We start from the raw sequence: 14,424 nt of genomic DNA on the forward strand, positions 1-14,424 counted from the left end.
TTAGTCCTTCCTTCATTCCCTCCTTTATTAGTTCACTCATTTATTAGTTTGTTCATACAGATTTTGTTTTTCCTTCATTAGATCCTTTGTTCATTCATTCATTAAATTGTTCATTCTTTATTTCTTCTTAGTTTGTTCAGTCCTTCTTTGAATTCTTCCTTCATTTAGTCCTTCCTTCATTCCTTCCTTTATTAGTTCACTCATTCATTAGTTTGTTCATTCAGATGTAGTTTTTTCCTTCATTAGATCCTTTGTTCATTCATTCATTCATTCGATCCTTTCTTCTTTAGTTTGTTCAGTCCTTCCTTAAATCCTTCCTTCCTTATTAGTTCATCATTTTCTCATCAGTGTACAAACAGTCTCTGGATCATTGTAAAGATTTTGGACATCTTTTATTTTATTTTCGGATATTTTAATGCTTCCATATGGTTTGTTGTGTTTATAAAGTTCCCATGTCTTGAGGTTGTTCAGTATGATGCTATTTACTTTTTATGTGCAATTTGAATGGACAGGAATCGCAGGACTAGGTCTACGTATATAGATCAGTGATTGCACTTTTTTTTTCCTGCCAACAAAAACAGGCAGTGCGGTGTGATAGCCCCCAAAGTCATTTTGCATTTCAAGAAAATGTGTTGATTAAAGGATGTTTAATATACATATTTGTGCTGGAAATTAAATGTAAAAATTCTGAGGATTTTTTGTTAGATTTTATATAAAAGCTAGCATTTATATTTAATAAAAGACATATTAAAAGCATGGTGTTATACCAGTGATCAAAGAAAATCGTGATTAAAATGTTAAAAATGTCTCACCCTTTTTCTTGTTTTGTCCTTGAGAAAAGGTCGGATGACTGTGTACAAAGCGTGGATGTACCAAGGTTGGTTGACAAAATGAATCCCTCCAAACCTGGCTGGGAAGCTATCCTGTGGGAAATGAATCAATAAATCAATCCATCAATCCATCCATCAATCAATCAAAACATTTCAAAATCAGTGGTAACCATTTCACTTGTTTTTGATTAAAATATAAACTGAAACAGATCAGAAATAAATGTGTATGCAAAACAAAGTACATGAAATAATACCAATGATCTTCTCCAGCCTTGTTTTTAGTAGTGGAAGATCATGCAGTGGTATGTATGACAGTTTCTAACACTCATTTGAAGTATCCTGAAGTCTAGTTCATGATTCCACAGAGGATTACACCAAAAAGCAGGCATAATTCCCATTTTTCCCTGATATCACAGTGCTGAAGTTGATAAATACTTTGCTGTGTTCACTAATCTGCCCTGAACAGTAATCCATATTCATAAAGTTGACTGCAGGGGCTCCGGGAAGCCTCATAATGATGCTGTCTCGCAGCTAAGCTCACGAAAATCAAGTCTTGAGTAATGATGGTAAAATACTTCCAGGTCGCAGGTAACAGAGTTTAAACTTCAGTCTAGTTAAGTTTTTTAACTATGAGAAAGAGGGAAAAAAATCTGAAATACAGTAAAAAGTTTGACTTATTCTTTTGATGATAAATCTGAATTGTTCAATTAGTCAGTATCTCATCATGATACTTAAGAAATTACTCTAAAATACTAAGTTGCTGTTTAAGAAGCATTAATTATTACTGTCAGTGTTTGAAATGTTTGTACTATGAAAATATCCTGACAACATATTGAGGTCAATACAAAGATGACTCCAAAATTTGTTTACCTTTTTCAATAATTTGATCAACAACAACAAAAAATACAAAATAAAATGCACATCCTTATTAACAATTAATGTGTTTTTACACACCTGCATCTTTTGTAAACAACCCCTAAAGTGGCCATATACATGTTTTTCCAATCATACTGCTGTACAAAGAGCAAAAGAAGAGCAAGGAAGGACAGTTTACAGGATTACTTATGCATGTTTTGATCTATAGTGACTTTTTAGTAGTTATTCATGAAAGACAAATGCACAAAAGGGTATAGATCTGTCTCTTGGCATGCAAAGTCTCAATGTTTAAGAGAATTTGAACTGAAAACCCTGCAGAGACCATCAGAACAAAGAATTAAAAGACTAGACTAACCTTTTCTGAGAAGCATGTTGTGAACTGGACCAAATCTCACTTTATAGAGCAAATTTAAGTCAAGTTTTACAAACTAATTTTGAGAGGCGCACGTGAAATGATTGATCACAGCTGGTCTCTCATCTGTAATCATTAGTAAGCCCATCAGATCATTCCAAACTCACTATTAAAGCTGCGATCACACTCGAGTTTGAGCTTGCCAAATTCTTAGGGCGCTGTGAAAAGGGGCAGGATTAAACATGATGATTAGACATTTAAAAAAAGCTAGCAATTGGTCCAGTGAGGTCATGTTTTGATCCTCAATTGGTCTCACACAATCAAGTGATGCGATTTTGCAGGTCAGAGTTTACCAAGCTTGAACTTTGCAACACAGCAAACTGTAAAACTTTTTTGCACAAGCTTGCATTTCCGGTCCGACGCATTAGCGTGCGTATGAATGAAAGTCTATGGGGAGAAAAGTCCAGTGTGACCGCAGCTAAATAGTTCAACTAGCATTACTCCCTCACCTTCGTTTTTTAAAGAATCCCCCTCTTCCACACCATTTCCCCCTTTTCTCCTTTACCAGGGAGAGCTCTCAAGCACTTCCTTATCTTGTACCTCCTCACATGCTCATTGACCAGACAGGAGGTCTCAAGGTCTGAATTTTGTTCGAGCTCAGGGTTCTCTCCCTAGACAGTATGCCAAACCTGCTATTCTTATCAAGCAATATCCAAGTGTGAACTCTTGAAAAAAAAATTAACCAAGTTAAACATACATAAGTAGGACAAAGGGAATGGGACTGTGCCAAACAAAAGAAAAGAATAAAACAAAAATCAACTAACAAACCCATTTAACTCTTCTCCTAGAACTACAATATAAAACAAAAAGTAAACTTTCAACGTCCTAGACGTCGTATCTTACCTGCTCTCTCTTTACAAAGCAAAACTTACAAGTGTGGCACAAATTCGTAACCAAGTGTGTATAACTAAAAGAATGTGCGCCATGTACTGTACATCACGTGACAGAGCTTACCTATTCCCTCTCCTCCATCTAGAATAATACCCAGATAGGATGTTTACACTCCAGTTCTTAAAAGAGTTTGAAACAAAAACGTTTTAGTATAACATGGCAAACAAAAGTTAATCAAACATCGGTAAATCAAGGCAAAAGGGGAAGAAACACACACACACACAGACAACAAATGCCAAACAAAGCTCAGGTTCACACGAAATGCTGGCTGAAATCCCAAACTGATGCCGTGTTTTCCTTATATAGTGTGCAACCTTCCTGCAGCGCAATGATTGGAGCTCAATTACATCATCGCACGTCAGTCTGTTTTCTGAGTGGCTGACATCCAACATAGCCAACCCGTGTATACTAAAAAACAGCAAAACCAAAACAACAGTCCCTTAACTGTATAACGTCAAAAAGACGTAACAGGGTCTGTTGGGGAAGATTATTACATGGCAGAGTGAGCACAAATGTTCATCAGCCAACGATTTTCATGCAGGATGGTTCACACAGTCAAGGGTTCATTAAAACTGAAAACACTAAAATCATGAAATGACAGGCAAGAGTCCTGAACGAAACCTGATTGAAAAACTCTGGAAAAATCAACTAAATCAGGCCTAAGGATAGTAGAGTTGTGAGAAATGTGATGTCATGTGGCTGTAGATATGCTAAAATGATTCAAAGCAAGGGGTCACACACTTTTTACAATATTTTGCCCTATATAACCTACAAAAATTTGAGTTGTAGTCTTTATTTATACTAAATAATTACTGTTCTTTCTTCTTTTTTTTTGACAAAATAAAGCACTTTTGGTTGAAGTGCATTTGTTATTTAGTAGAAAACTGTTCTACCACCATGATTAGGCCACAATTAAAATTTATTTTATTTATTCTTCTATTTCTTCTAATTTACACTATTTAAGGACAGAAAATGGGAACAAACATATACAACGGGATAACAATTCTGACTTTAACTGTAATTTCTTCAGATAGACTATGTCATTTCAAAACCCACTGTATTGCCTCAAACCAAGGCCTTGTTTACGCTGTCTCGCAGCTTTTCCTATCAAAACCGGCTGGCGTAATGCCGATGATGGCCAGCTGCAGGAAACTGGGTCACTCGGGCCAGTGTCCGGCTGCAGACCGCAGGCCTGTGCATTGGGTGTCAGATCTGGCAGTGGATCTGACACAGAAAGCAGGTGATGCCGAAAGCGCACAGCGATTGGCTGGTGGATCAGAGGAGGGGCTGTGAGGGATTGGCCAGCAGGTGGTGTCAGCACACGACGATATCCCTGCTCCGGGACCTGCTGCGACTGAGCCAGATAAAGGTCTCAGCTGCATTAAACATGAACAGTGAGCAGCTGAAATCTGACTGATCTGTCTTCTTGTGGTGTGACAGGGGGTGGAGATTCAGGCAAACGGGGGATGGGAGATATTGAGGATTCACATCATCTGATCCTGCAACTGCTGGCAAAGCATTACTGAATTCACACATTTTGTTATCGTCTGCACCTCTTATTCACAATATATGTGAGCTATATTGCTGTTAGAGATGCTGTAAGATGCTGTATTAGGGTGTCCTGTAATCTGATATGTTAAACAGTTGAATACTATATGATACTTTACATTACAAATAGTATAGTGTATCAGCAGAAGCTTCGGTCGAATGCTCATTTGTAATATGTTTAAGATTACTGCTATTTTACTATATCAAATAGACGGTAATTAATATGAATTAAAATGTAAAAATAAATTATGTAATTAAGTGCACACATAAAATGAGCCACAACAACCCCAAATATGTGATTGCTTTAGGATTGACTGATTTGATTAATTTCTAATTAGACATATAAGTATGACATCAGTCACAGAAAGTACATTAACAGATAACATAATAATAGAAATCTAAATCAAATTATGGTATAAAAAACTAAACAACTAATAAATACATAAACATTATTTATTCATTCATTTTCTTTTTGGCTTAGTTCCTTTATTAATCTGGGGTCGCCACAGAGGAATGAACCACCAACTTCTCCAGCATATGTTTTTAGGCAGCGGATGCAACAGAAAAGGTAAACAGTTGCGTTAAGGGAAGACATTATATATAAATATAGTTGAGCAGCAGTTGTCTATAATGTCCTTCCAAAAAAGGTGATGTCTATGTGTACATGTTCAATGTAGTGAATGAAATGAAATGCAAAATAAAAAATATTTTTTAACCCGTAGTATTTTTGTTTTGTTTTCAACACCTAAACGTCCTTACATTATATGCAACTACTCAAGAAACAAAAAACATAACATGTCATCACTCCTGAATGCTGATATTATTTTTAAAATTACAATTAAGAAAATGAATAGTTGGAACATACTAAAAACTGTACTAGACTAATGCTGAATATTCTATACTAAGTACTGGTATAAAACTAAGTAGGCCTATGGTCAGTATAAACTGAATAGCCTAAAACAGTGCTTCACTTAAAACTTCCTTAAAATGCTACAAACAAAATGAGCAAAGAGCAAACAAATTATTTTAGAGAAATATCAACCAAACAATCAGGAGAATGAACAAACCCAACAGGAACAAGATGTCAACATGACGTCAGATTGACGTTGTACCCCAACGTCGCGGGATGTTGCATTTTGTTTGGTAATGAAAATCAGGTTGACATGAAAACCCAACATCAGGCTGATGTCAATGTCCAACATCCAACCTAAAATGAACCAAATTTCAACATCTAATGATGTTAGAACTTGAAAATGTGTGGACATTACCACTATGACGTCTATCAGCTATTGGATTTTGGTTGCCATACGTGACGAATAAATATCAGTATTGGACGTCAATATGACAGTTTAAGATGTTGGCTTTTGGTCCCTTTCCAACACATGAAAACCGGGTTGATTTCAAAACCCAACGTTAAACCGATGTAAATGTCCAACATTCTACCTAAAATCAACTAAATATTAACATCATTTGATGTCTTTTTTCGACATCTAAGGTTGCTTTCACACAAGCACTTTTGGTCAGCACCCAGGTTCGTTTGACGTCATAGTACTGTACGTTTAGCTAGTGTGAACGTGTCTTCTGAACTTGGGTGCGCACCAGTGAACCATACACGAGTCCGCCTGAAAGAGGTGGTCTGGGGTGCGGTTTACCTCTGATGTAAAAGCAATCGCACCAAATAACGAAAGTGAACCGCCAACTGTACTACAAACTATCGTTTTCATAACGTTCGTTGTGTGTGTGTGTGTGTGTGTGTGTGTGTGTGTGCATGTGTGTCACATTTCGTACCGTGGTGACACACAGGGCTGAGCCAGTGCAAACGCAGTGATACACAGTGATGTCAGCTTGTCTTCTCCAAAAACAGCTTCTGCAGACACTGTGTGATGTTTTGAACATGATGTTCCATTGCGGCAATGAAACTTGGGCACGGTCCAGACAATTGAACCAAGAGCTTTCACACTTTTGGTCCGCACCCTGGTTTGTTTGACGTCATAGTACTGTACGTTTAGCTAGTGTGAATGTATCCTCTGAACTCAGGTGCACCTGAAAGAGGCGATCTGGGGTATTGTTCGAGTAAACTGTGGTCTGGTTCACTTCTGGTATGAATGCAATCGTACAAAATAACCAAATAACGGAAGTGAACCGACAAATGTACAACAAACTATCGTTTTCATAACACTGATTTGTTTGTGTGAGTGTCTATGTATCACGTACTGTACCTTGGTGACAAGTGGGACTGAGCCAGGGCAAGCACAGTGACAATGTATGATTGTCTCCTCCAAAAACAGCTTCTGCAGACATTACGTGATGTTCTGAATGTTTATAATATTTTTGCGGCAGATAGACGCAAGTCGCTTTCTGTATGTCCAGAACCAAAAGCTTCAGTAAAAGCAGAACAACCTCAATGTGTGTACGTCTTCCAAATTTTGGCGCTGTGCTTTCGTGTCCATGACCTAGCAACAGCCGTACACCCAAAAGACAGTGTGAACATAAACCAACCAAGAAGGTGGCAAGGGAGGACAATCAAACTTGGGTACGGTCCAGGCAATTGAACCAAGTGTAAAAAGCACCCTAACATTGTCCTTAGACATTAGACATGGAATATTGGTCACCTGACGTCACGACCTAAATCTAACCTAATAATAACATCTTATTGTGTGCCTGCTGGAAATCTTCCGAAGAAACTTTAAATCTAATTGTCATTCAGTCATTCACAAATGAAATTCATAATTAAAAAATGACAGCCAACACGTTTGATATTAAAAAAAAAACATACATAGCAAACAGAAAAATATAAAGTATATAAACAGTGAAGAATAAAGGTGGAGAATTGACATGAATAAGGATACAATCAGGAAGGCAAATCCGATCCATAAAAAATACAAAAATGAGTAAATAAACAAATACATAATCCCCTCAAAATCAATTAAAGGAGAAAATATCACTGCTTAATAGGAAAACAAATCAGTTATTCTGTAAACTGTCCCCTTTTTGCCCTCTTTTTTATTTTTGTACTGCATCTGGCCACTTAAAAAACACTATTTTACAGAAAAGAAAAAAAAACAGATTAAACAATTGCTTTACAATTTAGCAATTGCTTTACAAAGTTGCTAATGTGTGAAACAAGCACAACAAAACAAACAAAAAATCCCACACAATTAAAACCAGCAAACATAAATCTTGACCGCAAGCCACCTGTAAACAAATTTGCACAATTAATATTTATGAAGAGAAGTAATTCTTGCCACTTTATTATGCAGTGAGCCTGTAATCGTTGACAGAAATGTGCCACTTTGGGCTAAATTTTTGCGGTCATCACAGGAGCAAAAGCAGATGAAAAAAAAAGTAAATGCTGTTTTAAAAAAACAGGCAAACTAATTATTTTATTATTGTCAAGATTTGTTAAACAAGCCACTCAAAACATATAAAACACTCTTATGGAGTGATCTGGGTTTTATGCTTGATGCTTCTGCATTGGCGTTTTGGTCAAGTGACGCACTCAGATGAATTGTTGAAAAGGGTTTGCTTGTATTAGCTTGAATACAAATCCATCAAGCGGCTCACATAGATTCTGGCAGAAGGTCAGATCGACTAGAAAGGAGGCAGAGCCACGGGATAATTGCTCTTAAAAGTGCCTCATTGTGAAATCAGGAGCCATTTAAAACATCAATCTGCAATGTTAAATAATTACCGGTTTAAAACAGCGACACTGAATTGCAGTTTATCACAGGACGGCCGTGCTTTGGAGCTCTACGGGGTTGTTTTTAGTCTTTATGTAAGCTGATGGAGCGCTGATTTCATCTGTGCATTTTGTTTCAGTGGCTTGACATGAAACATCCCTCTCTTTTCTTTTCAGGAGTCACTGATGATGCACGGCTGAACTCTAGCGTGGTAATTGAAAAAAAAAAGAGAGAGAGAGAGAGATCTATTTGCTGGAGTCCTTTTGAAAGATGTAGCCTGAGGAAAAGCTAGTATTTTATCATGGTCTCCTTACCAAATAATACATATCAGTCAGAGGCAGTGAGCTGTCCTAGTTTCACTGACAGGATTCCTGGATATGAAACCTGATTTCTAAAAGCCTTTAGGAAAAGAAAAACAATGGTTTCTTTAACCTAAAATACAAATACTGGTTCAAAGCTGGAGTTTTTTTAGGAGAATATAAGGAATATATATATATATATATATATAATATATATATAATATATATATACAGTTGAAGTCAGAATTATTAGCCTCCCTCTTTATTGTCCCCCCAATTTCTGTTTAACTGAAAGATTTTTTTCAGCACATTTCTAAACATAATAATTTTAATAACTCATTTCTAATAACTGATTTATTTTATCTTTGCCATGATGACAGTAAATAATATTTTACTAGATATTTTTCAAGACACTTCTATACAGCTTAAAGTGACATTTAAAGTCTTAACTAGGTTAATTGGGTAAACTAGGCAGGTTAGGATAATTAGGCAAGTTATTGTATAACAATGGTTTGTTCTGTAGACTATTGAAAATATATACTGTATAGCTTAAAGGGGCTAACAATTTTTTCTTTAAAATGTTTAAAAAAAAATGTAAAACTGCTTTTATTCTAGCCAAAATAAAACAAATAAGACTTTCTCCAGAGGAAAAAATATTATCAGACATACTGTAACAAAATTTCGTGCTCTGTTAAACATCAATTGCGAAATTAAAAGTAAATAAAAAAGTTTAAAGGGGGGCTAATAATTCTGACTTCAACTGTTTATAATTTATGGTCAAGAATTGTTCACTCTTTTGTAAAAGGAATTGCTTTTTTTCTGTACAATATAAAAGGTGATTTAAGACAATAGAAGAATGGAAAAACGTTGCCTGGTCTGTTGAACTAGTTGTCAAAGATTTTGAACTAGTTGTCAAAAATGTTAAACTAGTTGTCAAAATCTGTCAAGCTAATTTTGTTTAAAAAATTTATTAAATCTTTTTTTTTCCTGAAAATGTCTTGAAAATTGAACAATTTGATAAATGATTTACAGATCTGAGTATGTTGTAGGTTCAATTCCAATATGTACTGCAATATTGTTCACAGTTGTGCACAGCTCTACCCAAAGTTTTTTTTTTTTTTTGTAAACAAGGGTGTATTTATTCTTTTGCACAATGCTGTGGATAAACTAGCATTGCAAAGAACATATGAAAGTGAAACAAAAGTGAAACATAAATATACAGTGTCTTGTACTCAGATACCTCACTCAATGCAATGATGTCTAACTTTACTGTAGTTTTCAAACGGCTGCTCAAACAGTATATAATGCATTCTTGAGCATTTTCGGAAGTGTTACCAAAACCTGACTGTTTTGCATTTGAATAAATGTCCAGAGTAAACTGTCATAATATAACATGACAAAGCCATTTGACTACCTTGTTCATAAACAATGGTGTCAGGACTTTTCATCTTGTTGAATCTGACAATTTCATTGACATGAATACTTGCTTTTGAGGAATGAGCTTTCCATTTTGGCCAAGTGACACACTTTTGCAGGTTAATAATAATAATAATAATAATAATAATAATAATAATAATAATAATAACTATTATTATTATTATTATTATTATTATTATTATTATTATTATTATTTTATTTAGAATGCACTTTTCTGAGACCCAAAGCACTACAACATCAGAGAAATCAAATATGCAATAGAATACAAGTATGCATAAAAAAGTTCTAAAATATAAACACAGAATAATCAAAAATCTAAAAATGCAGTCTTTAAAAGATTAGTTTTAGCCTCTTCTTGGAAAATAACTAAAAATGTGGAAGCATTTTTTACAGAATAAGGGAGAGCATTTCCTAACCTGGGGGCAGCAACAGAGAAGGCTCTCCCCGCCATTGATTTTAGTCTACAGGGTGGCTGTTTAAGGGTGAGAGTATCAGCAGACCGCAGGGAACGAGAAGGTGTGTACTGAGAGACAATGTCATAGATATAGGAAGGAGCTGTAGAACTTTATATGCAAGTGTGATTGTTTTAAAAATAATACAGGGATGAACTGGGAGCCAATGCAAGCTATAAAGCACATTAGTAATGTGCTGCGTGTATGCGAGAATGCGTGCTGCTGAGTTTTGAATATACTGTCGGTTATCAACTAGGTTTTGCAGTCCGTACTAATTGTTTTGAGAAATGCATTAACTGTTGTGCAAATGTAAATAGTGTTGTAAGAAATAAATACACCAAAGTGACTGAGAAAAACTGTAATATTATAAATATTTCTGAATACTTTATATCATAAAGATATTTGTATAGCTTCATTTTTTTCATTGTATTAATAAATTATTTGAATTTTTAGATCCCTTAACTCTACCTCTACTCATACTGAACCATAAACAGAGAATAATAGATATTCAATCATTAATTCAGTTTAATTCATCTTAGTCCCTTTAATCATTAGGGGTCACCACAGCGGAATGAACCGCCAACTTATCCAGCATATGTTTTACACAGCAGATGCCTTTCTAGCTGCAACCCATTACTGGGAAACATCTATACACACTCATTCACAAAAGCCAATTAGGTTTATTCAATTCACCTATAGCGCATGTCTTTGGACTGTGGGGGAGACCGGAGCACCTGGAGGAAACCCATCCCGACACGGGAGAACATGCAAACTCCACATAGAAACGGCAACTGTCCCAGCCGAGGCTCGAACCAGCAACCTTCTTGTTGTGAGGCGACAGTGCTAACCACTGAGCCACCATGTCGCCCAGAGAATATACAACCCAATACAATTATTGTTACTATATGTACAGCAGATAAAATAAGTAACATGATTTTTCCTAGTAAATACATTTCTAAAGGAGCTATAAAGGATATAACGGACGGACGGACGGACGGACGGACGGACGGACGGACGGACGGACGGACGGACGGACGGACGGACGGACGGACAGACAGACAGACAGACAGACAGACAGACAGACAGACAGACAGACAGACAGACAGACAGACAGACAGACAGACAGACAGACAGACAGACAGACAGACAGACAGACAGACAGATAGATAGATAGATAGATAGATAGATAGATAGATAGATAGATAGATAGATAGATAGATAGATAGATAGATAGATAGATAGATAGATATGTAAATGTACTTGATGGTAAAACCAAATGTACTTAAGTCAATGTACCTAAATGTACTTAGTGGTAAAACCAAACTTTAACTAAAAACAAACCCAGAGAGCTGATGCAGCAATCGCTCCATTAGCTGTGCTTCTGGCAGCTGAGGCTAACAGTTACCATCCCGTTAGCAATACTTTGTCTAAAATGAAGACAAACTAACCATAACAGAGCGAGCTAGTAATAAGAAGCTCCAGGCTGTGACACGTGCCATTGCTCACGTCAATAATTAAAGCTCTACGGGAGACATTTTATCTACTCCTGCCAGATCCGGTCCACTGAGCGGAGCCAACGCAAGGCCAATAACACAAAGACGAAATGCTACTCGCTAGCTGTCAGCTCTGCTACAGATCACAACAGTCCCGTTATAGTTAGATAAACAGAGCGCGACCGTAACTGTGCCACTTTGCAGAGAGCAAAACAATTAGTCGAACTCCAGTCCTGCAGGCCTAGATATGTCTAGTGTCATTTCCCAGATAAGCAGGATGTCTAATAGAAGCGCTTTGCTTTCTGGGGGGCAGCAGATGTGTGTATTCAGATGAACTAGTTGATGCAAGTTTGGGTAAAGTTAAGTCACCATTCGATACATATCGTATCGTGAGTTCAGTATCGTGATATTACAGCATTTATTTAAGCATATTTTATAAAGAAATATTTTTTTATTGTTGTTATTCCTGCTAAGACGTGCTTAAAGAAATAGTTCAGCCAAAAATGAAAATTACTGTATGTTGTTTTTTCACCCTCCACTTGTTCTAAACCTGTTTGAGTTTCTTTCTTTTGTTGAACACAGGGGAAGATATACTGAAGGACATTGGAAAAAAAACGATTAGCTATATTAGCTTTGTAAAAAAAAAAAAAAAAAAAAGCATTTCCATCCAATAAGTCATTCATTCATTTATTCATTTTCTACCGATTTTCCGTTGCTGGGTCGCGGGGGTAGCAGTCTTAAGCCTGGTTTATACTTTTGCGTCAAGTGACCGGCGTAACCCACGGCGCATGCAACGTGCGCAGCTGTGCATTTATACTTCTGCGCGCTGTCTCTGTTGGTCTGCATTAACACTTCCGAAACGGTAGTTGGCAGTGAGGTGTAAATGTTCCTCTGTGTCGAGTTTCTTCGCTGCTGTTTGCTTTTCCTGAACACTTCCGGGATGTACAAGTGGCTCAAACTCGCTCATTTTGAGGCAGGAGCCAGTGGACGTGCAACAACTTTAACTATGAGGTAAACACAAAACAAAACCTTCCATCCGGAGCTCCTTCACGGGACTCCACACTTGTAAACAATCGCTCCATCAGGCTCGCACCATTCACACGGCTCTCGGTCCCGTCCAGACTCGTCAGCGCTACCAAGTCGACCAAACACAGAGCTATAAGTATAAATCAGCCTTTAGGAGAGAACCCCAGACTTCCCTCTCCCCAGACACTTCCTCCAGCTCCTCCGGTGGGGATCCCGAAGCGTTCCCTGGCCAGCCGAGAGACAAAGTCCCTCCAGCGTGTCCTGGGTCTTCCCCGAGGCCTCCTTCCCGCGGGACATGCCTTGAACACCTTCCTAGGTAGGCGTACAGAGGGGATCCGAAACAGATGCTGAGCCACCTCAGCTGCCTTCTCTCGATGTGGAGGAGCAGCAGCTCTACTCCGAGCTCCTCCTGGGTGTCAGAGCTCCCTACCCTATCTATAAGGGTGCACCCTGCTACGTTTCGAAGGAAATTAATTTCGGCGGCTTGTATCCAAGATTTTGTGATTTCAGTCATGACCCAAAGCTCATGACCATAGGTGAGGGTAGGAGCTTAGATTGACGGGTGAATTAAAAGCTTAAAAGGCCACCAGGTGCTAGCATACGAGCCCCAACCCCAGCCCTGGCTCCAGGGTGGGGCCCCGCCTGTGCCATACCAGACGACATCACGGTCCTTTATGTTCTTGTATTCATAAGGGGTCTGTATTAGTTAAAATGTCTGTATTAGAAACTTTTATTAGAAACTATTATTTTGTCTTTTGACACAAATTACAATTGAATACAAATTATGATATTTTAGATGAAATACGAGAGCTTAATTTCTGCAATAAGAGGTTAACCCCAAAGCTACCATGAACTCACTTTTTACTTATCCTCATATGGTTTCAATACCACATATATACCATATATACAGTATACACACACTATGGATGTCAATAGTTGCTTATTTTACAACATTCTTCAAAATATATATTTGTGTTCAACAAAAAAGACAAACTGGAAATTTGGAGTAAACTGGAAAGAGTGTTAATGGTCACAGAATTCATTTTTTTAGGGGGTGAACAATCCCTTTAAATCTTCGATTCAGTGAATCATTCAGTCAAATGACTTGTTCAAAACACCTGTCACCATCACCAACGATCTAATCCTGGCAGATTGCTAGTAAACAAGCAAATCGCATAGAACTACAAATGTGCCATCATTTGGACTACAAGATCCAGTCATGCACTGCACAATCACACCAGTTCCTGATCCCGTTTGATTACACTCACAGCTGAAGCTGCTCATGGACTGATTACTGGACTATTTATACAGCGCACAAACACACAGAATTGGCTGAGTCTTGTTATACTGTCAGTGAACATTATGATACGTTTTCCTTGCCTTTTCGTGTTAGACCTTTGCTTTATTGTTTTGTTTGTTTAGGTTGTCAGCTGCCTGCCTGTCCTGACTATTCATCTGTGTTTTGACCATGTCTCTGGAT

At 37.4% G+C, this 14,424-nt stretch overlaps 1 protein-coding gene across 1 annotated transcript in view; it reads right to left on the minus strand.

The window, feature by feature from the left end:
• Nucleotides 1-14,424, minus strand: part of clvs2 (clavesin 2) — a 50,140-nt gene that overhangs the window by 12,497 nt on the left and 23,219 nt on the right. The window contains 1 exon segment of the mRNA NM_001025545.2: nt 813-923. Within this exon segment, the coding sequence (NP_001020716.1) occupies nt 813-923 (111 nt within the window).

The sequence above is a fragment of the Danio rerio genome, chromosome 20 (genome assembly GCF_049306965.1).
Source record: "Danio rerio strain Tuebingen ecotype United States chromosome 20, GRCz12tu, whole genome shotgun sequence".
In the NCBI taxonomy this organism is placed as follows: domain Eukaryota; kingdom Metazoa; phylum Chordata; class Actinopteri; order Cypriniformes; family Danionidae; genus Danio; species Danio rerio.